Source organism: Mustela nivalis (assembly GCF_964662115.1).
Source record: "Mustela nivalis genome assembly, chromosome: 16".
NCBI lineage: Eukaryota > Metazoa > Chordata > Mammalia > Carnivora > Mustelidae > Mustela > Mustela nivalis.
Genome location: NC_139035.1, coordinates 3,334,912 through 3,359,783, shown reverse-complemented (window position 1 = coordinate 3,359,783; position 24,872 = coordinate 3,334,912). Strand labels below are relative to the sequence as shown.

Here is a 24,872-nt window from a genome sequence, read left to right as displayed (position 1 = left end):
GAGCCAGCAGGACACCAGCAGTGTGTGTGTGTGTGTGTGTGTGTGTGTGCGTGTGTGCGTGTGTGAGACTGAGACGTGGCTTTGCCGTGTGGCCCCGGACGACACCAGGCAACCATGGAACCCGCCCCTCCGCCCCGTCGCCTGGGCTCCAGGTCCCTCCCAAGCCATCTTCTCTTTCCCCAGCAGCCTAGGCTCTGTCGGCTCTTACTGGCCGGGGCATGGGCATCCGTTCCCTAAACTACAACCCAGGGGAGCAGACGCACCCCCCCATTGGCTTTTAAGTAACTGAACTTATTGTGACCTTGATGTCCCCTTGCCCCGAGTGGGACAACACTTCATCTGGCCAATTCAGCTTGGCCACTGTCGCGTTAATGTGCTTTCAGTCAGTTCAGGTCATTCCTCGTCCCCGAGCTCCTCCAGGTGGCCTCCGTGCTCCAGAGAGGCCAGGGCCCTGGGGCGAGCAGGGAGAGGCATCCAGGCCAATTCTTGTCCGGCGGGGTCTCAGTCACTGTGCAGCCTCCAGTACTGGCCGCTGACACGCTCGTCTCCACATGTGACGGCCACGTGACGGCCACATCCCTGAGGCCAGCTCCAGCAGGCTGCTGCTTTGTCCCAGCCTGTTCTGTGTCCCTTCAGGAGGTTATTTGCACCAGAGGAAACTCGGGGTGCTCAGGCACTCTCCCCTAGATCGGTTTCGGGGCCCCTTCTGCCCCTCTGCTGGCACACGGGCCACTTCCCTTAGAACTTTAACCTGGAAGCTTCTGCCTTCTCATGCCCCAAACCGTCTGCTTTGACAAGAACTCTCCAGAACCTATGCTCTCTTTTTCTCTCTTTCCTGGCCTCCCCCAGACATTATGCAACTGCAGGGATGCCACAGTCGGGCCCTTCTCCTGTTATCTTCTCAAATCTTGGTCTTGGGACCAGGCCTCACTCGGCCTTTTGATTTCCAAGAGAACCAGCACTTTAACGTCAAAACCTTGACTTTAAAGACAAGTGTCTCTACCGCGAGTCCTAAAGCGTGTGCTTCGGAAAGCAAAACGCAGAACGGAACGTTTCCTACCCCCTCGAGAGTCAGTCCTTGTAGGGGCTACGGGCACCAAGCGTGAGCAGGAAGGTGAGTGTCTCCATGGGCGTGTTCGTCTGCTCGGGTCACCATGACAAAGGCCATGGAAGCGGCGGCTGAGACCATGGAAGTCTATTCTCTCACCGTTCTGGAGGCTGAGAGGGAGGTGTCACCAGCGGTGTGTCTTCTGAGGCCTCCCGTCTTGGCTTGTAGATGGCTGCCTTCTCCCTGACTCTCCACAGGGCCCTCCTTCTGCGTGCATCTGTGCCCTAATTTCCTCTTTTTTAAGAACAGCAGTCAGATCGGATTAGGGCCCACCCCAGTGACCCAATTTTACTGCAATTACCTCTTTAAAGCTCGTTTCTCAAAAGACGGTCACCTTCTGAGGTACTAGGGGTTAAAGCTTTGACACACGAACCCAGGGGCGACACACCATTCAGTCCGTACCAACTGGATGTCACCACGGCACCCCACTGATACCAGACTCTTAAAGACTGGAACCCCACGAGTAGGAACTCATGAGCTCATTCACTGCCGTGAGCGCCTGTCGCCGCGGGTGTCTGAAGGACTCGTGCGAGACGGTGAGAGCTTCGGGTGAGAAGCCCGTCCCCTCTCCTGCTGGGGAGGCCAGGCTCACACACACCAGCCCACGGCCCCTTTTCTTTCCCTCTGCCAGCCCCCGCCTCTGGCTTTGGGGCGGAAGACGAGTGTGAACAAAGGAGGGAGGAAGGGAATCATTCTGGACGTGGCGTCCAAGGAACCCGACGGGCCTGCATCGCCGCGCGCGCCTCCCGCGTTCCCGAGCTCCCCCTCCAGCCCGAGGCGCTCGGGGTCCTCCAGAGAAACAGAACCCGCGGGACATGCGGTTGTAGATATGAAACGAGATTTAGTGGGAGGAACTGATTCACGCCAACTGTAGAAGCTGAGGAGTCCCAGGGTCTGCCTTCTGGAAGCTGGAGGCCCGGGAGCCTGGTGGTGTGATTCAGTCCGAGTCCGAGGGCTTGAGAACCGGGGAAGCCAAGGGCATGAACCCCAGGGACGACAGGGGTCTCCGCTCAAGCAGGCAAGCAGCAGGCACGGGGGTGGATTCCTCCTTCCCCCGGCTTTTTGCTCTACTCAGGCCCTACGGGGACTGAACGATGCCCCCACGCTGGGCGGGCGTCTGCTCTACTGAATCCTCGGGTTCAAAGGCTCATCTCAGTTGGGGACACCGTCACCCCTCGCATGCGAACAACGCTGCATCTGGGCACCCCTGGGGCCAGTCCATTTGACACACAAAACTCACAGTCCCACCGCCTAAGCCGCTCCGGACTGACGTGCTTCCGGGCTCCGCGGTCGCCTCGGCCCCGGCCCGTTCCTCGGTCTCACCTGGCACCGTGGCTCTGAGCGCCGCGGCTGTGCCCAGGACCCCGCTTACACCTCCGGCGCACACCTTACTCCTAAGCCCCAGGTTCGTTTCTTTATCTGCAAGCTGGGCCTCTCCAGTGACGTGTCCCGTAGGCCGGGGCACCTGGCTGGCTCTGCTGGGGGAGCAGCTCTCCATCCCACGAGTTTGGGCTCCCTGTTGGGTATCGCGATTACTTAAAAATAAAATCTTAGGAAGATGTCTATGAGGCATATCCACTCGGCAAACTAGAATCTCTGCGTTTCCCCACCTCGCCCCCGTCATACGTGCAGAATCCGCTCTTCTCGGAGCTGCTAGAAACTCCATTCCTCCTGCTGCTCAGGCCCAAGCTCCTTTTTTTTTTTTTTTTTTTGAGTTTATTGGTTTAATTTTCCCTTTTTAAAATTTTTATTTATTTGAGAGAGAGAGCACAAGCTGGGAGAAAGGCAGAGAGGGAAGCAGGCACCTTGCGGAGCAGAGAGCCCGATGCGGGGCTGGAGCCCAGGACCCTGGGATCATGACCTGAGCCGAAGGCAGAGGCTCAACCCCCTGAGCCGCTACCCCGTCCCCTCTCCCCCGTGCCCCGGGGCCACAACTCTTGACATCATCCTCTACTCGCTGCGGTCAAACCCACATCCGACACATCAGAAATCCTCCTTGGGTCCATCTTCAGGCACATCCGTGCAGAACCTGAGCACATCTGTCACCACATCTGTCACCGCGGCTCCCGCTCAGATTCCCGTCATCCTCCTCCCGGATGGACACAGCCTTCTTGCCCCGGACGGGCTTGAGCCCTTCACAGCCAGGGCGGCCGCTCTGGAAAGCCCCCACGGCCCGAGTCCTCCACAGTCCCCGAGACCCTCCCCCCAACCCCTCTGTCCTGTGCCTGCTTTGCTCGGCTCCAGCTGCCGGCCCGCCCGCCTCCTGTGCGAGCTCTGGGCACTCTGGTCTCGGGCCCTTCGTGCCAGCTCTTCCCCTCGGCCCAGCGGCCACACACCTACGTCACCCAACTAACTGTCCCCTTCCTCAGGAGGCCGACCGGACCAGCCCATTTAAAGTGCAGCTGCCCGGCCGTTTCGTCGGCCACTTCCACCCCTCCTGACCCCGTCTGATTATTTCAAAACTTCATTTCCAGTGCATTTATCATCTCCTGACATACGATATAATCCATTGATTTTAAATCGTCTATACTTTCCGCCGCATGTCCCTCTCTGGAATGTTTGGAAGGTCATCAAGAAGACAGGACTGACGTGTGAGCTGGACACTGGCGACTAGAGAGCCTCGCGCCACCCGCACCCCCGGCCTTGGATGCCCCCAGAGAGCGAGACAGTCCTGTGCTGGCAAGATCACCTGCACCAGGACGCCTGGCGGCTCCATGGATTAAGCGTCTGCCTTTGGCTCCAGTTATGATCCCAGGGTCCTGGGATCCAGCCCCACATGGGCCTCCCTGCTCAGCGGGGGTCTGCTTCTCTCTCTCTGCCTCTCTGTCTCTGACAAATAAATAAATACAATATTAAGAAGAAGAAGAGAAGACCAGCATTTATGTGACATTAACTTTCAAGATGTAGAGGGCGGGCGTGGGGTTGTCCTCGTCCAAGACAAGGCTTGCGGCAGTGCCCTTGCGTATTAACGCTGCAGCGGCGGTTTCCTCCTTCAGCCTCTCCCTGCCTTCCGAGTGCGGGGTCAGGGTCAGATCACACCTGGGGAGCTCCCCAGGGGCTTACGAGCCAACATGCGGCGAGCCAGCCCGGAGACACAGGACATGGGCCCTGGAAATGAGGCATCTGTGTGTGGGGGTGGGGTGGGGGGATCCTCAGGCTGCCAGCGGCCTCTGTGAGGGGCGGGGGCTGCAGGGCCTCGTTTGTCAGATGCTTGTGGACGGCCACGTGAGTACGGGGATGCCCCCCAAACACGAGCTGCTGAGAAAGCCGGCATCGCTCACTGCGGCAACGCAGAGGACCAGACAGGTGGCTCAGGGGGGCTGGAGGGCGAAGAAGGCCTGCGTAGGGGCTGAGCTGGAGGCAGCTGGCAGAGCCCCGGTCAGAGAAGAGCATGGGAGTGTGCCCCGCCCTACTGGCTTTGGGGCTGGCAGACCCCATGGGAGAGCAGGGGAATAAACAAGAAGCCTTAGCAGATGGTGCTGCAAAGCTAAGACCCGAGCCTTTGTGACAAAGCCTGGTTTGGGAACGGAGAGGTAAAATCTCTGGGTAAGTGATGGGAATGAAGGTGGTGGAGGGGTGGCCGCCCCGGGTGGCTCCAGTGGGTTAAGCCTCTGCCTTGATTCAGGTCATGAGCAGGGAGCCTGCTTCCCCCTCTCTCTCTGCCTGCCTCTCTGCCTACTTGTGATCTCTCTCTATCAAATAAATGAATAAAATCTTTAAATAATAATAATAATAATAAAAAGACGGTGGAGTGGTGATTGACGAGGAACAGACAAAATGCTCCAGGCTGTCTGTCCCCTAAAACAAAGGAGAACTTTAAACAGCCATTCCCCCAAAGCTCCTAGGAAAAAGCTGGCATTTTTTCTCTGGCCCTTGAGGTTGTAAATCTTGTCCTGCTTTGAAATGCACCCTCCACCGCAGGAAATAACCAAAACATGGCCCAGAGACTGGAAGGGGAAAAAAGAGGGAGTAGAAGCTTTATAGAACCCCGACTCCCTTGCCCCAAGTCTAACCCGCAAGCTCCATCGGTCACAAGTGTCAGTGAAGAGCCCTGTGAAGGGTACCTGGCTCTTGGTTGGAGTTTTGGAACAAAAGCTGAAGGGATACAGAAAGTTCCAGAAGGTTTGTGAAAAGGGAATATTGAGAAACAAATTTTATGTGTCGTCAAGCTAAGACTGGAATGGATTTATGTATTTTTTAAAGAGTTTTAATATCCATCAAACACTGGTGAAAAAAATTGAATTTGTTTTTTCTATTAATGGGAAAACGTTTTCTCAGATAATTACTTTTTTGGAAAAAGAAATTGTAAGCAAAGGTTTTTCTTTACCTTTAATGTCATCTGCCTAGAAAAGAGAGAGCCTGTCTTCATCAGGTCTTTGATTCTTAAGAAACGGAGTCTTATCACAGAGACTATGTTGTTTTTTTTTACAACTATGTAAATTTTGCATACATAAAATTTCATGGGAAACACTGTCAAGTAACAAGTGATGCTAAACTCTCTTTGGGCTGTGTTAGTATGAAATTTCGAACATCTGATACATACTGGTGTCATGATAATAACATTTTAAAATGTACGTCACAGAAATGACCAAATTTCCCTGTCGACTACATGATACTGGACTTTCATCAGATTTTTAACTAACATGGCCATTTTTATTTTTTTTTAAGATTTTATTTATTTATTTGAGAGAGAGAGAATGAGAGAGAGCACGAGAGGAGGGGGAGGGTCAGAGGGAGAAGCAGCCTCCCGAGCAGAGAGCCCGATGCAGGACTCGAGCTCAGGACTCCGGGATCATGACCTGGGCTGAAGTCGCCCAACCAACTGAGCCACCCAGGCGCCCTATGGCCATTTTGAAAAGTCTTTTATCATTTCCAGACTGTTACTATTTTATTCTGATACTCTGGTTGCTGCCGATGGCAGGGCGGGGGGCGAATATCCCTGTTAAAGTCCTTCATCCTCAAGGAAATTCAATAAAAAGTACTTTGAGGGTTTCTGATAACTAAGATCAACTTGCCTCATGTGGGAGGGAGAAGATAAGCCTTCCACGGGCTCCCCCAGGCCACCTGCACAGCCTGCGACGGTGGCCCTCGTCCTTCCCCGCAAGCCAAGCAGGCCCACGGCACTGACAATACGACGCTGACCTGTGCAGATTGGCCTCTGCTGGGGACCCCTGCAAGGGGAGGGGCAGCGAAGCCACAGAAAATTCAAGGCCCAGGCACCGCCGAAAGGTTTCAGGAGTCGTCCTGTCCGACAAGACTCGGGGTTGTCCCACGAGCCGTGACCCATGAGGTACGAGCTTATCCGATCGTAGAAGGAGAAAGAGGTGCCCATCTTTGTAGGGATTTGGGGGTCTGGAGGACTTTTATTCCCCATCTGGCACAGAGCCTCTGACCCTTATGCTGCCTGGTAAAGAAAGGGCACCTATAGGCTGGGGGTCAGACAACAAGCTGCCTTTGAGAAAGCCGAACTCCGAGTGAAGCAGATCAAAGCTGTGGCCATCTCCCCAGCAGGGCTGCCCCAGGGTCGCGTGTGTGACGGGGACTCCAGAAGGTACGGGCTGGGTGCTGTGGCAGAAAAAATACACAAGGAGAGAGCCCCCCTGGGATACGGGTCTCAGCTCTGAAAGTGGACCGAAGCCCAATACAGCGAGCAGAGCCCCCACTGCCGGCAGGTGCACACGCCCTCCAGGTACAGCCTCCCACACGGCAGCCGTCGGGCCAGCGATCACTCATGAGCCCTGACCACTGACCCATTGCACTGGCGACCCCGACAGTGGGAAGCCAAGAGATAGATGACCATGGATAAGCCTATGTGGGGTCAGGATATGTGGCAAGACATCTGGGGGCGTCTGCAAGAGCTTGAGGCAGACCTCCCTGTTTTCCGTGTCCCAACTCACGAGGGGCTGACACGCCCCCCACCCCCTGCCCCAGCGCCCCAGCAGCTCGCAAGCTGGGGACCCAGCCAGGGAAGAGCCCTAACTACTGAGTCTTCAGCAGACACAGCGGGTTGGGCGCTCAGAAAGAGTGGCCACCGCGATGTCCAAGGAAGACGGCAGATTGGCATGAATGCTGGGTTGTTCTTGGAGTACAGAGACGTAGTTAATGTAGGAAAAGCATGACCGTGTGTTCCCGACGACGCCCAAGGTAACCACCAAGAGAGTCTGAGACCATCCACCAGAGTTCCCAGCCCATGAGGGACTGGCAAATTGGTCCTGTTGGCCCCCTCCTTCCAAGCGAGGGCTTTACATATGCCTGGGTTTGTGGACCCTGCGTGTGGCCTAACACCACCTCGCCCCTGTCCTCACACAAACCAAGCTGCCAGCAAGAGGGGGAGAGACACGACCACGCACAGACCCCCTCCTCACCGAGACAGCCTCTGGAGGCCACATTTCAAAAATCACGACATTGAGCAGAGGTTCTGTCTCCGCTGTAACCCGCAAGCCGCAGGGTGGGCGGAAAGAAAACATGGACTATTAAAGGAGCAGATCAAGTTACTAACAATGGTGGGGCGGGCTGAAGCTCTGGCCCAGTCTTGCATACGCTTGAATGATCGACCACGGGGCCTGTGCCCAGATGCCAGCCCCGGGGACCGCCGTGGAGGCACCCAAGGCTGTAACGGTGTGGAAGTCATGGGAAACGGCCAGCACCCCACCCCCGACTCTCAACCGGTGTGAATGCTCCTGAGGACACCAAGCCCATCTCATCCCACAGGGATGGCGGACTTACTTGGCCCTTCGGGGTGACAGGCAAGTACTCCATCTCCACAGCAGGCAAGACCTGCTGAAATGCACCCTTGAGAGCGCCTGGATGGCTCAGTCGACTCAGCATCTGCCTTCGGCTCAGGTCGTGATCCTGGAGTCCTGGGATCGAGGTCTGCGCTGGGGGGTGGTGGTCCCTGCTCAGCGGGGAGTCTGCTTCTCTCTCTACCACTCACTCCCCCTGCTCCTGTTCTTTCTCAAATAAATAAATAACATCTTTAAGAAAAAGAAAAAAAATAAGTTCAGCCAGCAAGTCTTAAAGACTAGCAGACAAAGCCTGTCTTTTCTGAACACTGAAACGCTGAAGTCATCTCAGGGTTATTCGGATAGAACACGGTGTTCATACCCGAGGAGTCTGCTAACCGGTCGTCTTTACTCAATCACGTGACACAAAGGAACACCCTGATTGATCCGCCCTCCAGCTTAGGGGACTTGATAAACCAGTGATTCAGATCAGAGGCTGTCGTAGAAAATGAGTCGCTGCTTTCAGGCTTCACCGCCTGAATCAGTGACTTCTCTTGCGTGTGCCCGTGACGTGCGCCTCCCGTGCCCCAGCCAGCCCGCACAGGGGCCACCCCGGAGACGGCCCCTGAAGACCCTGCTGACCACCCAGGACCCGTCTGGGAAGAGGGAGTGGCTCACTAGACTGCAAGGGCGGCCTCGGTCATCACTGGGGAGGCCTGGGGAAGCTCCTCCCCAGGAGGGGATCGCGGGTTGCCCCGGAGCTGGACCCGGTGCAGAGGCCCCTCACCTCCCTTCCGTGCGCTGGGAATGTGGCTCGTGCTGGCCTCTCCCCCTCCCTGGGGCAGCTCCGAGGGCTCAGCCTGGACGCGGTGAGGAGGTATTGAAGACACCTGCAGGGCAGACACACCTGAGTCCCGTGAAGGCCTCTCTATAAACTTTCGAGACGCGGCCAGTAATGCAAGGGTCCTGTCATCCTGCTGCCACCAAGACAAGCCTGTGTGGGAGCGCCCTGTGCTTGTGAAGTCCGCCACCTACCATGCTGGGGGGCCCGGTCCTCCCCTTCTCCGCCCCCCACCCCTACACCACCTCCTGCACGCCGGGGCTGGCTTCAGATTTCACCTGGGAAGCTCCCTAGGTGATTTCAAACCAAAAACACCTTCCATGGAGTCAGGAATTGGGGTCAGGAACTGACAGTTTTGTTCAGTGATAAGTCCCTAGAGCAGTGCTTGGCTCACATAGTAGCCAATATTTTTTATTTTTTATTATTCTTTTTAGTCCATTTTTTTCCTAGCAATTTAATTTTAAAAATATTTTATTTATTTGTCAGAGAGAGAGAGAGAACGCATAAGCAGGGGGAGCAGCAGGCAGAGGGAGAAGCAGGCTCCCTGCTGAGCAGCGAGCCCCGTGTGGGACTCGATCCCAGGACGCTGGGATCTTGACCTGAGCTGAATGCAGATGCTTAACTGACTGAGCCACCCGGGTACCCCTTTTAATTCATTTTTTTTTTTTTAAACAAATACGTGAACTGAAAAAAACATCCTGGAACTTGTTCAGAAATAACTGGAGGGGCGCCTGATTGGCTCAGTCAGTGGAACATGCAACTCTTCCATGTTCCATGAACTCTTGTGGGTTCAAGCCCCATATTTGGGGGGGGGGGTGTGGAGATTACTTAAAAGTAAAACCTTAAAAAAACAAAAGAACTGGAAATACAATACCACAGTGGTTAGTCTTTCTTACTTTTGCCCTCCTGGATTCTATTCTTAACTGGCCGTTTGACCTTTGCCAAACCACTTGACCTCTCTGTTCCAGCACGGTCTCGTAGAACTTTCTGTAACGTTAGTCGTGTTCTAGATCTGCAGCATCCAGTATGGTGGCCACTAGTCTCATAAAGCTCCCGAGTAGTGGAAATGTGGCTAGCACAACTGAGGAACTGAGTTTTATTTAATTTTAATGAATTTAAATTTAAGTAGCCACACGTGGCTACTGGCTATCCTACTGGACAGTGCAGGTTTGTTTCGTCTTCTGACGGAGGAGGTCGGGACTAATGGGAGCACCCAGCTGGCGAGGACAGGCGCTCCACGCACGCTCCCCCCGACCCCTGCCCCGTGCTGCTGCAAGGAAGCGCACCTGATCAAAGGTTGGGTGGGGGGACCAGAGTACATTTTTAAGGACAGGCTTGGAGAGAGGACACCCACAGGGACCCTACGAAGTAGATGAAATAAAAGCATCTCAGGAGATGCCCAGGTGGCTCAGCCGGTTGGGCGTCTGCCTTTGGCTCGGGTCATGATCCCAGGGTCCTGCAAGTAAGTCCTGCGTCGGGCTCCCTGCTCAGCGCGGAGCCTGCTTCTCCCTCTGCCTGCTGCTTCCCCGCTTGTGCTATCTCTCTCACTCTGAATATCAGGATAGTCTTCATATGTGGATTTAAATGTTTTAAATGCTATTTTTAAAGATTTTATTGGACAGAGAGAGTGCAAGTGGGGGGAGGAGAAGCAGGCTCCCCGCTGAGCAGAGACCCCGATGTGGGGCTCGGTCCCAGGACTCTGAGATCATGAGCTGAGAGGAATGATCACATTTTTGATGTTTTCAAGCTGCTCCAACGAGCCTCAGAAGTCCTTAGAAGTACTAAGGTGGGTGCAGAGTCTTGACCTTGGATCTGAACAAGACTTCTCTCCCACTCTGCACATGGCTTCTTTTCAGCTTGGGTTTCTTCTGCTACAGCGTTTGAAATGCACTTAAATCTCCTAGAAGCACAGCTTGAAAGTACGGTCCTTAAATGTGCACGACCATTAGCCTGGCACCAGCAGACACAACACAGCTCAGTTAAACGTGTGCATAGGCCACAATGTGCCCGGCTGAGCTTTGAAAACCCAAATCTCTCCTAGTGCTCCGGAGAGCAGTTCTTTAAAGTCACAGATTCCTGGACTTCTCACCAACCCGATTTAATAACAAACACTGAAGTCTCACCTTTTTTTTTTTTTTTTTTAATTCAAATACAATTGAGGACTCTCCATAGAACAAGGCAAATGAAAGCTCAACTGTGAATGTAAATCATTGACTTGGCTTGAAAACCCAAAGATAGCCCTAGTGCATTCGTGAGGATAAACACCACTCAGTCGTGATCGTGATCGTGAGGAAAGGAAGAACAAAGATGTTCTAAGACAAGACCGTCTTCAAAGACACCCCCGACCTCCTGGCGGGCTCTCACAGCCGGCTCAGACTCTGCAGTCTTCAGCGGGGGAAGGAGGCGGCGCGGGGGGTTCTGAAGGGCCAGCCACGCCAGCAGGGCCTTGCTCCGAGTCCAGAGTGGGGGGCATCTCCCCGGCTTCATCACTTTTCTTGGTAGATAGCTCTTCTCTGGGAGGAAAGGCAGAGTGAATTTTTTTTTTTTTTTTAAATATACAGGATTCTGAGCAGGGGGGCGGGGGGAGGGGAAGAACAAAGGAAGCCCCCAGACCCCAGGGAGAACCAGTCATCACGCTGAAGGACATCCTTCCTGACTCCTCTACCCAGGCCTACAGAGCCCTCAGCCGGCAGAAGGGAGAGGGACTCTGGCCAGGCTTCAGTCACCACCCAGTTCTTCTCAGGGCCCAGCTGTCCCCTCCACTGGCCCCGTGGGTCCAGCCCTACCAGCCTGTGCCCTGTCAGGTCAGCTGAGCGCAGGCTCGCTCTCTCTCTCTCTCATTTCAGCTAGTCTCTGGCTAGTTCAGCCTTTCTAAAAAAATTTTTTTTAATTAACTTCTTTATGGGTTGGAGGGCCAGAGGGCAAGGAGAGGGAGAACCCCAAGCGGACTCCCCACTGCGCACAGAGCCCCACAGGGGGCTTGATCTCATGACCCGGAGATCATGACCCAAGCTGAAACCAAGAGTTAACTGGTCGCTCACCTGACTGAGCCACCCAGGCAGCCCTGCCCAGTTCAGCCTTAAGTCCACTGTCCCTCCTTTCTGCCTAACTTCCGCCCTGGGATCCCCCAAACCTGCAGGCTAGCCTGCCTTTCTCTGGGTTCTACCAGCGTGTTCCCATCCTGCGCAGGGCTGGGCGGACCCCATCTTCAGGAGGGGAGGACTAGCCTGTCAAGGGTTTGAGGAGTCAGGCACCTGGAGCTAGAAACGTCTACCCGTAGGCTCGCAGCCACACCTCACGACGAGTTCTCAGCCGAGGCGGCGGAGCTAGGGGGGACTTAGCCCAGTCACGGGGCTAGTACAAGGCAGACCCGGACTCCGGCCTCCGATCTGCACAAGCGCACTGCCGTACCCCCCAGTCAGAGCTGTCCCCTGACTTTGCTGAAGGGACAGGAGGTGACGGAGAAAGGGTTTAGGGAGGCCTCAGAGTTCTGGACGTTCTTCCTTCTTCAGCAAACACTGGAGCAGAGGGACCACAGCCTCCCGGGGACAAGGCCCACGCCCACGAGGTCAACCCGGGGGTCACACTTGCCGTGTGCCCCTGTCAGTGCAGCTTTGCAACATCCCACATCTATGATAAGCCACTGTACCTAAGGTTTTGGTTTGGTTTTGTTTTAATCAGTTCGCCAAGGTCATACATCCCTCCCCCTCAAACTCTAAGGTCAAGAAGCATTGTGAGTAATACTGGATGGGAGGTCCATATTTCAAGTCAATTTTTATTTTTTGGACAACTAAGTATCAGTTTTAATAAAACCATTGTTCCTACGTTCATACCGCACCTGACAAAACTCCAACGACAAGCACAAGCGTGAGCTCGGCCAGTTTTCCTTGTTTACGCACACTTGGCGTGATTAGGAGTTCAAGCCAGGTTTCTTGGCAGAAGTTTCTAGGCTGTTGGTCTCTTTTGGGGGTTCCATTCATGGAGACTAGAGGAGGTAACTCGCAAACGCACTTAACCAACACAAGAAATCGCAGCATGGTGGCCTCTGCTGCAGGTGAGCGAGGAAGCCCGTCCCCCTCCCTCGAGCTTGTAGCGCCCATCCCCCCACGGGGAAGCCTCCGACAGGCCCGAACCCCAGACAAGCAGCGAAGGAGCTGCGGCAGCCGCACAGCTGTGTCAGTAAGGCTGGCTTTCAGCCCTACTAAATCCTAATCTTTCTTTCTTCCCCTCTAAATAGCAGAGGTCTTGGGCACGCGACTAGATCTGAGGACCTGGGACCAGAGAGAGGACAGGACACTCCACACGGGCCGTCATGGGCTCGTCAAGAGTCAGCAAATCACAATACATGGTGCCCAGTGAGATCCGAATTTCGGGTAAACACCGGAGTTTTTACTCTGAGCATATCACGGAGACTGCACGGCCATCCTTAAGCCAAAACCCTTTGTGCGCTTGATTTAAAATACAAATCGCACCAAGCCCACGGTCCGGGGAGGGTGCAGCGGGGTGAGGGTCCGATCCGGCCCGTGCGGGGCGCCAGGCCGCGGGGCAGGAGAGGGCAGGGCTGCCTGCAGGGAGCTCCCGGACGCTGGGAACCAGGCTGTGCCCAGGCTCGGCAAAGTCCTGGTTTGCATCCCGGGGGCGCATCGCCGCTTGCGCCCAGAGCCCACGCGACCCCCCCCCCGCCCCCCGACGAAGAGCCCCGGATCTGAAGCCCATCGCCGCCCGGCTTTCCCTGCCTGCTGAGAGGCCACAGAAGTCGGCTTCGACGTGGGGGACAAGGCAGTTTCTCGCCCAAAACATCCGCCCTGAAGCGACAGGTGCACAGGCTTGCGCGCAGCGCACCAGGTGTGCGGCGCTTTGCGGCGGGTGGGGTCCGCCCCCGCCCCCGCCCCTCGCCCCTGCGCCCCTGCGCCCGGGACAGCGCTCACCTACCCCGTGGCCATGGTGCCTCTGCGCCTGGTCACCTCGGAGGCCAGGTCTCCGTAGGGCAGGTTGTTGGCGTGGACGGTGAGGCTCTTCTGGGCCATGGCCTTGCGCTCCGAGGCCTCAAGGGCTCCGGGCCGGCGGCACCTCCGGATCTAGAACACAAGCGCCGGTAGTCGGTCGGCCTTCAGGCCAGACGTGGGTCCCGCCCAGCTCGTCGCTGCTGGGTCCTCAGTGGGGCCTCCCTACAGCCCAGCCACCCCGTGCCCCCGGCCCCGCCGCTCCCCAGGCAGATACTTCTTCAAAATCGAGGTCAGTAAGATGATCCCCAAGGTAAAAGTTGGGGAAATGGAGGCCCAGAGAGGCCACGGCTTTCTCCCCAGGTCGCACGGCTGGGCCCTCCCCTACTGCTCCCGCGCGACGCGTGCTTCTCCCAGGGAGCCTCCCCTCCCGGGCTGCTTGGCATCACCGACACCTGCCGGCTTTCTTCCGGGAGCGCTTACCTTCTTACCTGCTCCTTAGAACAAGAACCTATATGCTGGCTAATTGAACATAATAATAAAAATAAATAACTTAAAAAAAAAGAAGAAGAGGAAAGGGCCATGGGCCAAGCTGGGGCTGACAGAGGAGCACGTGGCAGAGACACTGGGGACACGACGCTGACACGGAAGGTCACAGCAGCCACCCACTTAGTGCTGGCTACCTGGGATGTCCTCTAACCTTTTCTTTGGCGACCCAGTCACTGTGCGAAGGAGGCGCTGGGCCCCCCGCGGAATGAATGGGGAGACTGAGCTGGGGAGGAAGGAGGCAGCTTCCCCGGGACTCAGCTGGAATCTGAAGCTGGGCCTGCCTGGCTGCAGAGACTCCACCGAGGAGCCCAGCGACCCTGGGTTTCTGCCCCCAAGGATGAGCCCTCTCCGAGGAAAAGGAAGGGGTCTCCATTCCGGGACCCCTGCCGCACTCTCGAGGTGACCCTGTGGCATGACCGGGGAGGGCCTGACCTCCCCAGTCTGTTCTTCTGGTGGGAAAACTTTGTTCTCAGGAGGTCACCCAACTGATGTACCTTTCAACCCCCGCTCAGCTCAGTCTGGGACCCGTTGCACTCTTCAGCTCATGGTCTCGGGGAGCAGTGCCCCCGTTACAGACTCTGGACCCACATGTCAGCGACAGCACCTCCGCGGGGAAGGAAAAGACCAGAATGTCACCACCATCAGCTCTCACTTCTTCTGTCTTTTATCCCCATGGAGTCAGGCTCTCTCGGAACTGGCGTTAATGGGATTGATTTGCCCCGGGGAGGTAGCAGCTGACACAAATTTTTCCCTGCAAATGTGACCTTGATGAGGAATCCCCACAGATGTTGCAGGGAGAGGACGGCACCGCCCTTGCTCCCACTTTCCTGATGAGGCGGCAGGTGCCTTGGCTTTGGAACAGAAGAGACTGATGGCAAGGCAAGGCTCTCACTTTTGCACCGAGTGATCCCGGGTAAGTGAGTTAGCCTCTATGAGCCTCGGTTTTCTTACCTGTAAAAGGGGAGTAACTACTAGGGCAGTAGTGACGGGTGAGAAAATACTTACAAAAGTCCTTCATTTTTACCTTCCTCCCTGCCCCCATTTTAAAGTGTTTAAGTATCTGCCCCAGGACGTATGTAAATGTGTAAATATATTTAGCCCCAGGATGACTATGAATATATGCATGTACATAGATTGCTCTGCACGTAATAGCCAGGAATGTAAGCCTCTTCCTCACAAACGTACTTTTTGAAAGCAGAAGGTCCATTTTCCCTTCTCTCCCATCCCAGGGCCTGGCAGAGCGTGGAGATCCTAGTGGGAGCCCAACAACCACAGCATTGTGTTCCCATCTGTTGGCTTCGGCCCTATGATACCTAAGTCTCTAAACTCTGGAGGGTTTTCCAGAATGTAAACAAACATCTGTATGGTGTTTGAATAATGTCGGAAGCAACTATCGCACATCAACTCCAGAAGGGACACAGTGACGGTACTGACTTCTTACAATGGTCTGTTTTGTGTTTGTTTGCTGCTGTTGAGACACAGCGGCTTGGGGAACAACATTTCAGCTTTAGATAGGAACGCGGGGGCAGTCTGATGTGGTGCAGATACGTCTCGAACGATTCAGCACACCGCAAACCCGCCTGCCTCCCACACCACGTATCCCTCATGATGGACCAGACGCCTTGAAGACACCTTTCTCGGAATCGTGACACCCAAACCCAAAGTTTCCAGTCTGGATGGGCAAGCAGCAGCCTGGCAGGAAAAGGGGGTCTTTCTTCACACCGACCGCAGTATGGACCCCAGCGGAAGGCCGCGGCTGCTTGCAGAGCTGGGATTCAGAACGTTGGCTGCCTGGAGTCGAAGTGTGTAAGCTTAACAACCAAGCTGGTCCACCCACAAAACAAATGAGTGGGTAAGATACAGTGAGAGCCTGTGTTCTGTAGAAACAACACGTACACAGCTACCACATGATTGTTCATTCGAAATAGGGGCAACCTTCCGCCGGGCTCTCTTGGTGATGTGCGTGGCACACACAGGGGCCTGATCTCACTGACGGGCTCTGCTGTGCGGGTCCGTGTGGCCGACGAGGGACGGGGATCCTCTCGGAAGAACAGGAGGAGGTGACCCGGAGAGTCGAGGGACGCCATTCCTTGGCCATCCCTGCGGCCACAGAAGCATGGGGCTCCGGCCCGCTTTGCGACCGTGACTCAGCCGTGATCGCCGGGAACCTCACAAACCCGGGGTGTGATGTCCGCAGGTTGTAGGATGAGCAGCACTGACCAGCGTGACACCTGAGTCCCCTGCCGGCAGCGCAGCTCCCTGGGCCGCTGCTGGGTCGTCCTGCTTGCCTGGCCGAGTGCCGGCCCGAGGCCCACTCGCCTCCCGCAGCTGTGTGTGCCCGAGAGAAACACAGCCTGGTGACCAGCCCCGCTGCACAGCCGGGACCGCAGACTTCAGGTGGGAGCTCAGCCAGGCCGCGAAAGCTCTCAGCTCAAACCTCAGACGCTTCTTCCCGGTCTTCGGGCCGCGTAGAAAACTGCAGCCGTGGGGAGAGTCTGCGAAGCGCGCTGCCCACGGTCCTCGCCTCCTCTCCGGCGCCTGCAGGCGAGCCCTTGACCCGCTGAACACTTTTTCCAAAGCTGCCCTCGCACTCGGGCGCCAAACGCCATCCTCTGTTACCCCCCCCCCCCCCCCCGCCCACAAGGCCTTTGCTAAGCAGCCCCCCCCCCCCCCACGAACCACTTTCCTTCCCTCTCCGCGGGCTCTTTCCCAGCAGTGCACAGACACGGTCTTTCCTCCCGTCTTCAACCCCCCTCTTGCACCCACTGTTGCCCACCACACAACAGATGAGCAAAAATCTCTTGGAAAAGACTTGCCTGTGTCTTCTCTCTCCGTTCCTCCCGTCGCGCTCCCTCACCCCTGCGCCCGTGGCTCTGGAAAGCACGGATCCCTCGGCCCTGGAGACCTTGTTTTCCTCGACTTTCTCCAAGCTCACTGGTCACTCCCTCAGTTCCTTTTGCCTCTTCCTCGATTCTTAACACTAGAGCATCCGGGCTCAGGCTTTGAATCTCTTCTGTTCTCCACACCCGTCTCCCTGTCGATCTCGTTTAGTTGCATCGTTGAAATAACCGTGCATAGGACGAGGCACCCATCTGCCTCCGGCCCAGATCTGTCCCCTGGACTCCAGATGAACGCACCAGCTGCCTACGTGGCATCTCCATTTAGCTAATAACCACGTACACGCGACATGTCCAAGACTGAGCGCTACTCGACTCCTTCACATGCGTCCCACCAGCTGTCTTCCCCGTTTCTTTTAAGGGCAGCCCCTTCCTTTCGGCTGTTTGAGTCTCAAACCTAGAAGTCATCTTTGCCTGCTGATGGTTCTGGGAACCCAGGGGACAGGGAAGGCCCACATTAAATAAAGTAGAAATTCTGGAACAAATGGAAGAAGGGAGCGGAAGGATCAGAGACGTGGGCACTGCAGACTGGATGTACCGGATAAGGGCAGAAAACTCAGCCCTTGGGTACACTCTGTGGGTCACCTTGGAGGACACTCGTTTCACCAAAGGGACAAAGTAAGCACTGCACGGAAGTGTTGCGGCATCACTGGGACGCTCAGGGGCGGCCGTCCTGTCCTCTGGAGGCCGGGGCTGACGGCGGGAGATGCGGTTATTGGAACTGGCCTCACAGGGCAGCGAGCAAAGTGGCTAATGAAACAAGAGGTCAGCTAGTCGTGTGCCACAATCCCAAACTGGTGGAAAAAATTACCATAATGAGCGGCAAAATCGGAGCGGCGGCTGGCTGGTTTGATCCCCGCAGAACTGCAGAGGCGGTTACTAGAGCACCGCGTTCCCAGGAAAGCTGGGCAGACCACAAATATCGCTCGGTTTCTCCAAGCAAACCAGTGTGGACGCTTCTACGAGCGGCGACCAGTGGCCGCCATGTCCACGCGAAGTCACTGTCTCTTTGCTCAGTTTCCGGACCTGGAATACTGCCAACTGGAAGAAGTCATCGGGAGGAGAGGCCGTAAAACCGCGGTGATGACTGCCAGGAAGGACCCAGGGCCACTTGCTCAGTCAAGTGACCCGACGCTGGGGAGTCCCGCTTTGACGAACTCGACACGGGATTCAGCCTGCTGACTCCTGCTGCTGGGCCGGAGGTGTCAGCACGGTCGCTGTGTTAGAGCTGGGGGGACGGAGAGGCCACGGGGTCCGTCTGCGGCTTGAGTGTGGGACCGGGGCGGACGCCCTGCCAGGCTGGCGGGACTCTAGCCCGGGGCCGGGGTGGGAAAGGCTGAACCCCCTCCTCGGGGCCATCCCAGTCAGTACCTCGTGGGGAGGCGGCGACAGCCCTGTCGGATGCTCTCCTTAGAAGCCGGAAGGGCTGGGGGTGGTGGTTCCTCGAACCTCCCCTTTCCAGGCGCCCCTCCGGCCTCTGCAGAAGCCACACCGAAGACCACGGCGGACGTTCCAGGATGGCAGCACCGTCGTGTTGGTCCCAGCGGGTGGGGTGGACCGACTCCACCGGGGCAGCCGTCGGGGGCACAGCGGTCCCAGGTCCGCTACCAAGGATGGTCCCGCCTCTGGTTGCGCTCTTCGCGGCGCCTGGTGACTGGCCTCCTGGATCCCAGCCTGGCCCGGCCCAGCCCCCGACGGCGCGCCCGCTGGGAGCAGCTTCTGGAGCGGGTGCGGCCTCCCAGCCCCGGGATCAGCTCCAGCCAGGGGGGCTCCCGGTTCCAGGGGCGCCGGCGGACGAAGGGGCCGCTTGCCGGGTCCCGAGCTCCGGGAGCAGAACCACGGCCAATGCTGTCGGCGGCGGAGCCCCTGACCTTGGCAGTGGAAGCGTGCACACGGCCGAGCTGCCTGTCTCAGCGGCTCTGGGCCCCTCGGGGTGCTGAGTTTTCGCAGCCCCACAGCGCCCCAGCGGGAGACCCGGGCCGCACCCCGATGTGCTCACGTGGACCTGAGGGGCCAGCGGGCGGCCGGGGCCCACGGCGGCCGCGCACAGCACAACAGTGCCTGTCCCCAGGCTCGTCCTGGGGCAGCTGGGGGAGGACAGTTCTGTCTGGTTCTGTCGTCCGGCCGCGGTGGGAGAGCGGCTGCCGGGCAGCTGGGGTGGCACTGCACAACGGTGATGACTGGAAACGGTCCCAGCAGGCGCTTTCGGGCATCTGGTCCCTTACTGCATGGGGGTCGGGGACATGTGGCCCCAGGAGAGACTGGACACCACGGGGCGTTCGGCTGGCTGGTCGGAGCTCGGAAACAGGACTGCAAACGCTACATGCCATCCGGAGGCGCACAGTGACCGTGTAGCGGGAAGTTCCGAGACCCCTGAGGGTCCTGGCCTCCTGTCATTCCCGACCTCCCGTCACCTCCGCCCGCGTGCGGACTTGGGGACTGGCTCCTGAGAAAGAGCACACGGCAGCCGCGACGGGCTGTCCCTTCCAGGACGACGGCACGGAAGACTGTGGTTTCTGTCTGGGGGCTTCCTGAAGGCAGCGGCCGTAATGGGGAGGCCCAGTGACGAGGGGTCGGAGGCCTACCAACAACCAAGAGTGGCCACGGGAGGGGACGGACTCCCCACGAGCCCTAAAATGAGGCTGCAGCCTGTCGAGAGCTGCGCAACCCTGGGACAGACCTCGAGCCTCAAGCACCTTGCGGGCCTGCACCCGTGTCCTGATCCACAGAAGCGAAGTCGGTGTTTGTCATCGGAGCTGCTGAGCTCTGGGTGACAGCACGGGCGGACCCTGACCTTTTGGAAACCAAGGGCAGACTTGGAGATTCTGGGTTTCTCATCCCTGCAACTCTGGGCCTGTGGGTTTAGAAATTCTTGGTCGGAGGAGGGGAATACACCCCCCATGACAGAAGAACAAACCTGTTAAACTTTTATTTCTTTATTTTTCTTTTTAAGATTCTACTCATTTAGAGGGAGGGAAGGGGTCGGAGGGGAGGCAGCGGGAGGGGAAAGAGAGTCTCAAGCCCGCGTCCCCTGGAGCGGCGGAGCCCGAGGCAGGGCTCGATCCCGCGACCCTGAGACCGTGGCCTGAGCAGAAATCGAGAGTCAGAGGCTTAACCCGACGGAGCCCCAGGAAGTACGCGTTGTGTGGCTTCGAGTTACTCTGGGGTCCCCGGGCCGGGAGCAGGAAGTTCCCGTCCGGCGGGTCACTTGTCCCTCGTCGCGAAGCCGGGACCGCGGAGGCTCGTGTCGTCTCGGGGCGGCCCCGGGGGCGCGGACAGAGCCGTCGGCGACGGGGACCAGAGTGTCACCGGGGACCGGCCGCGGCGTCTCGGGTCGCGCACTGACCTGGTCCGCGAAGAGCCCGAGACCGAGCGGACCCCACGGGGCGCGCGGCCTCCAGCCTCCGGCTCCGTCCCCGGCCCGCAGCCGCCGCAGCCGCCGCGGAGGCCGCCCCCCGCCCCCCCAGCCGGGGCGACCCTCACAGGGCGCGGGGGTCGAAGCCCGCGGGTCGCGGGTCGCGGACGGTCCCGTCTCCGCAGCGTCGGTCGCAGCAGCGGCCCCGGCGGCCCCTCCGGCCGCGTCTCGTCTCGGCGGCCCCGGGCCTCGGGCGTCCCCCGCGCCGGTTCCCGCGGCCCCGAAGCGCGGCGGCGGCCGGACGAGCGACCCCCGTCGGGCCGCGGGGTGGCCCCGGCCCAGGCGACAACCGCGGGGCCGAGCGCCGTGAGCCGCGGCGTCGGGTCGGGCCGGGGCAGGCGCGTCCGAGCGGGGGAGGCCGGGGTCGCCGCTCTCCGTCGGGCCGGGAACGCCTGGGGGTCCGGGCTCCGCGCGACCCGTGCCGGGGGCGGTCGCGTCTCCCCGCGCGGCGTCCGGCCCTGCGGACCCGGCCCGACCCGCGTCTCCGGAGCCACTTGGCGCCGGGGGGCTCCGCTGGCCGCGCCCGCGCCCCGACCAGCAGCAGGTCCGGCGGGGAGGTCCGCTTCCCCCGCGCCCGGGCGGCCGAGCCCCGACCCGCGGCCCCTCCTGGCTCCTCCGCGCGTCCCGGAGCCGGTTACGGGCGCCCCGTGGTGGCTCTTTGTGAAGATTTCACGATCCGAGCGAGGCGAGCCCCGAGGGCAGCGCCGGAGGCAGAGACCCCGCCCCCCCCAGCAGGAGCCTGACGCGGGGCTCGACCCCAGGACCCCAGGACCGCAGGACCGTGACCGGAGACACTTCGTTCCCCTACTTCGTTCCGGGGCCTTCGGCGCAGACACACCGGCCAAGCCTCCGTGTCAGGACGGACGGCGCCCAAGGCGGCGGGGCGCGGCCGGCACGGAGCGGGGCCGCCCCGTCGGACCCCCGAGCCGCCAGCGAAGGAGCCGCGCCCGCCCGCCCGCCCCACTCTCCGGCCCTGATGAAACGCGGTTTCTGGGATGGGGGAGTCGTGCTTTTCTGGGGGCCTGACAAGGGGGCGCCGGCCCCTGGCCGCTGCTGCTCCGGTGCTTCTGGAACACGAGGCAGCAGGGACCGCGCCTGGCTGAGGGGACCCGCCTCACCTGCGGCCGGATGCCATCCCCGAGTGCCTTTGGGACAAAGCCTAAAATTCAAGTACCTGGAACCAGGCCCTGATTCTGGGCTGCTGGGGGAGGGAAGAAGGGATGAAGCAGCGATGTTCACGACGGACTCCGTTTCCCTGTGGGGCTTTAAGCTGGGTATAAAGTCTGGTAACAGCCATTTGAGAGGAAACTCTGAGGGGGCGCCTGGGTGGCTCAGTGGGTTAAGCCTCTGCCTTGGGCTCAGGTCATGATCTCAGCGGGGAGCCTGCTTCCCCCTGCCTCACTGCCTACTTGTGATCTCTCCCTGTGTCAAATTTTTAAAATCTTAAAAAAAAAAAAAAAAAAAAAAAAATCTGGAACATCCTTTTCTGTCTCAGACTACAGAAATCCAATACCCAACCCCCCAGCCCACCCCGGCTGTAGGGAGCACGGGCAACTTCTGCGGGAGCACCCTTTACTCTGGGTGTCCTACTCTTTCCAGCTTCCTGTACCGACAGTCTGACAGCAGCTCTTCCTCTGCACTGGTTAATTTATGTTAATTCTTACATTTTGTAGGAACCACTGAATCCCTTAGCCAAACAAATATTAAAAACTGCCTTGGTAACTGTGTGTGTACCTCCAGCTCGAAAACCACAGCCCTAAGTCAGCACTGCGGGTACCTCCTGCACAGAACGGTGTGAACTCACTGACATGGGACACTGCCTCTTGGCAAATCTAAACCCGGAGGCCAGAACCCATCTGTCCCTCCTTTTTGCTCCTCTGCATTGTCCCTGGACCTGAGACTTACTCATCTGGAAGCACAGGCCTGCTGAATGACACATCCCTGCTCTAATTCCCCCACTGAACACTAATGCATCTGGGGGCTCCCTTTTCATTTCAGATGAGAGAACTGTTGATTTTTTTTTTTTTCCTCCCCCTCAGAAACTGAGAAGACCAAAGTCTACGAACAATCCTATTTCTTAGCGGGTGTGTCAAGAAATGGTGAGAAACAAGGCCAGGTAAGTAGTGCCTAAATGCCTTTAGAAGATCTTAATTGTATTTATAAACATCAGCAATGTAAACAGATGGAGGGGGAAGGGGAAAGCCTCCGCTAGGAGATGGCTCAAGGCATCCAGAAAATAGGTCATTCGTGATGGAGGTGTGACCCACCTCAGGCCACCGCCTGCGTCTCTGCTTCCTCCACCAGACCATGCTGAGGTAATAAACCGACTTCTGTATCCCTGGCGACTGATACATAATTGATGCTCAACCCCTCGCCTAATGTTACCGGAGTCTCATCTCTTGCTTAAAACTCTCCAGTTCTGGGGGCGCCTGGGTGGCTCAGTGGGTTAAGCCGCTGCCTTCGGCTCAGGTCATGATCTCAGGGTTCTGGGATCGAGTCCCGCATCGGGCTCTCTGCTCAGCAGGGAGCCTGCTTCCCTCTCTCTCTGCCTGCCTCTCCATCTACTTGTGATTTCTCTCTGTCAAATAAATACATAAAATCTTAAAAAAAAAAAAAAACTCTCCAGTTCTGAAAAAAATTTCTCCTCCTATGGTATCTTATTCCTCCGTTGAAGGAAATGTTTTTATTTTTTTCCTTTTTTATTATTTTTATTTTTTAATCCTTTGTTTCCAAATTTTTTTTATTAACATATAATGTATTACTAGCCCCAGGGGTAGAGGTCTATCGCCAGGTTTACGCACTTCATAGCACTCACCATAGCATATACCCTCCTCAACATCCATACCCTCTCCCCTCAACCCTGTTTTACGAGATTAAGAGTCTCTTAGGGTTTTTCTCCCTCCCGATCCCATCTTTTTTCATTTATTCCTTCCCTACCCCACCCCCGTCCTGCCTCTCGACTTCCTCCTATCAGAGAGATATAATTGTCTTCCTCTGATAGACTTCTTTCGCTAAGCATGATACGCTCTAGTTCCATCCATGTCGTCGCAAATGGCAAGATTTCATTTCTTTTGATGGCTGCATAGTATTCCATTGTGTATATATACCACCTCTTCTTTATCCATTCATCCGTTGATGGACATCTAGGTTCTTTCCATAGTTTGGCTATTGTGGACATTGCTGCTATAAACATTCGGGTGCACGTGCTCCTTTGATCATTATGTTTGTTATCTTTAGGGTAAATACCCAATAGTGCGATTGCTGGGTCACAGAGTAGCTCTATTTTCAACTTTTTGAGGAACCTCTATGCTGTTTTTCAGAGGGGCTGCACCAGCTTGCATTCCCACCAACAGTGTAGGATGGTTCCCCTTTCTCTGCATCCTTGTCAACACCTGTTGTTTCCTGACTTAATTTTAGCCATTCTGACTGGCGTGAGGTGGTATCTCGTGGTTTTGATGTGTATTTCCCTGATGCCGAGTGATGTGGAGCACTTTTTCATGTGTCTGTTGGCCATCTGGATGTCTCCTTTGCAGAAATGTCTGTTCATGTCCTCTTCTTGTGTTTTTAAAAGTAATTCTTACATTGGAATCTGGAGTACATTAGCGAGTCTTAAGCAAACTTTAACCACTTGCTAGATTTTAATACTGACCGATGTCCACTGCTAGTAGGCTATTAGGTCTGTTTTCAATTTCTACCGATTTCACTCTAAAAAATTCTTGTCAAATTAGGTGTGGGGAAAACTTGAAAACTGAGGGAGAGTATCTGTAAAAATTCAAAGGAATTCTGTATTTACCCTACATAAAAGACTCTAGCAGGCATCTAGGAAATGGCAACAGGCTTCATCAAGAGTGGATGGAAAAATCAATACACACCTAAAATCAAGGAATTAAGGCCTTCATAATTTTTGGTTTCCCAGTCCAGAAAGATCTGAAGGCTTCTTTTGTTTTTTAAGATATTTCTACACCGAGTATGGCGCTTGAACTCTCAGCTCTGAGATCAAGAGTCACATGCTCTACCGACTGAGCCAGCCAGGCGCCCCAGACCTGAGGGCTTTTGCTTAAGAATCCAAGAGACACCAGATCACAGAAGCTTCATTTCTGTGGGAGGCTGAACATGACCTGCTAATCCACCCCATCGTACCCCAAAAAAGGCTGAAAATCGATAGCACTCTTGGCCTGAAATATATTACCACTGTCTCTGGATTATTTCAGGAAAACCACGGAGAGCCCCTACTTGAGTGCCAACAGCAGGCTCAACCCTACACCTGAGGGTATGAATGAAGACCGGCGCAGGGAAGGAGGAAGAGGGATGACTCCCTTCAGCAATGTGCAAGGCCAAGGCCAGTCCGACGTTAGGATCTCACTGTCCAGGTCTAGCTCATTTCACACACAGATATC

General features: G+C 56.7%; 1 protein-coding gene across 2 annotated transcripts; it reads right to left on the bottom strand.

Moving 5' to 3' along the window:
- Window positions 1-10,964: 10,964 nt before the first annotated feature.
- On the bottom strand, window positions 10,965-21,760 carry MYOCOS (myocilin opposite strand). Of its 2 annotated transcripts, none has more exons than XM_082702594.1 (3): window positions 21,650-21,760; window positions 13,604-13,749; window positions 10,965-11,184 (listed from the first exon to the last, which is right to left on the bottom strand). In XM_082702594.1, the coding sequence occupies exons 2-3, from the start codon at window positions 13,696-13,698 to the stop codon at window positions 11,043-11,045; spliced, it is 237 nt and encodes a 78-aa protein (XP_082558720.1). In that variant the 5' UTR covers window positions 13,699-13,749; window positions 21,650-21,760; the 3' UTR covers window positions 10,965-11,042. The 2 variants fall into 2 exon arrangements, with proteins under 2 accessions (XP_082558720.1, XP_082558721.1); XM_082702595.1 differs by lacking the exon at window positions 21,650-21,760 and adding an exon at window positions 21,314-21,332.
- Between the last annotated feature and the right edge of the window lie 3,112 nt (window positions 21,761-24,872).

What these genes read in the sequence shown, in the direction of transcription:
- MYOCOS (XM_082702594.1), bottom strand. Translation starts at nt 13,698, where the DNA reads ATGGCCCAGAAGAGCCTCACCGTCCACGCCAACAACCTGCCCTACGGA. An exon ending in AGAGGCACCATGGCCACGGG is followed by an intron (nt 11,185 to 13,603) that starts GTAGGTGAGCGC and finishes CTTTCCTCCCAG; the next exon opens with AGAAGAGCTATCTACCAAGA.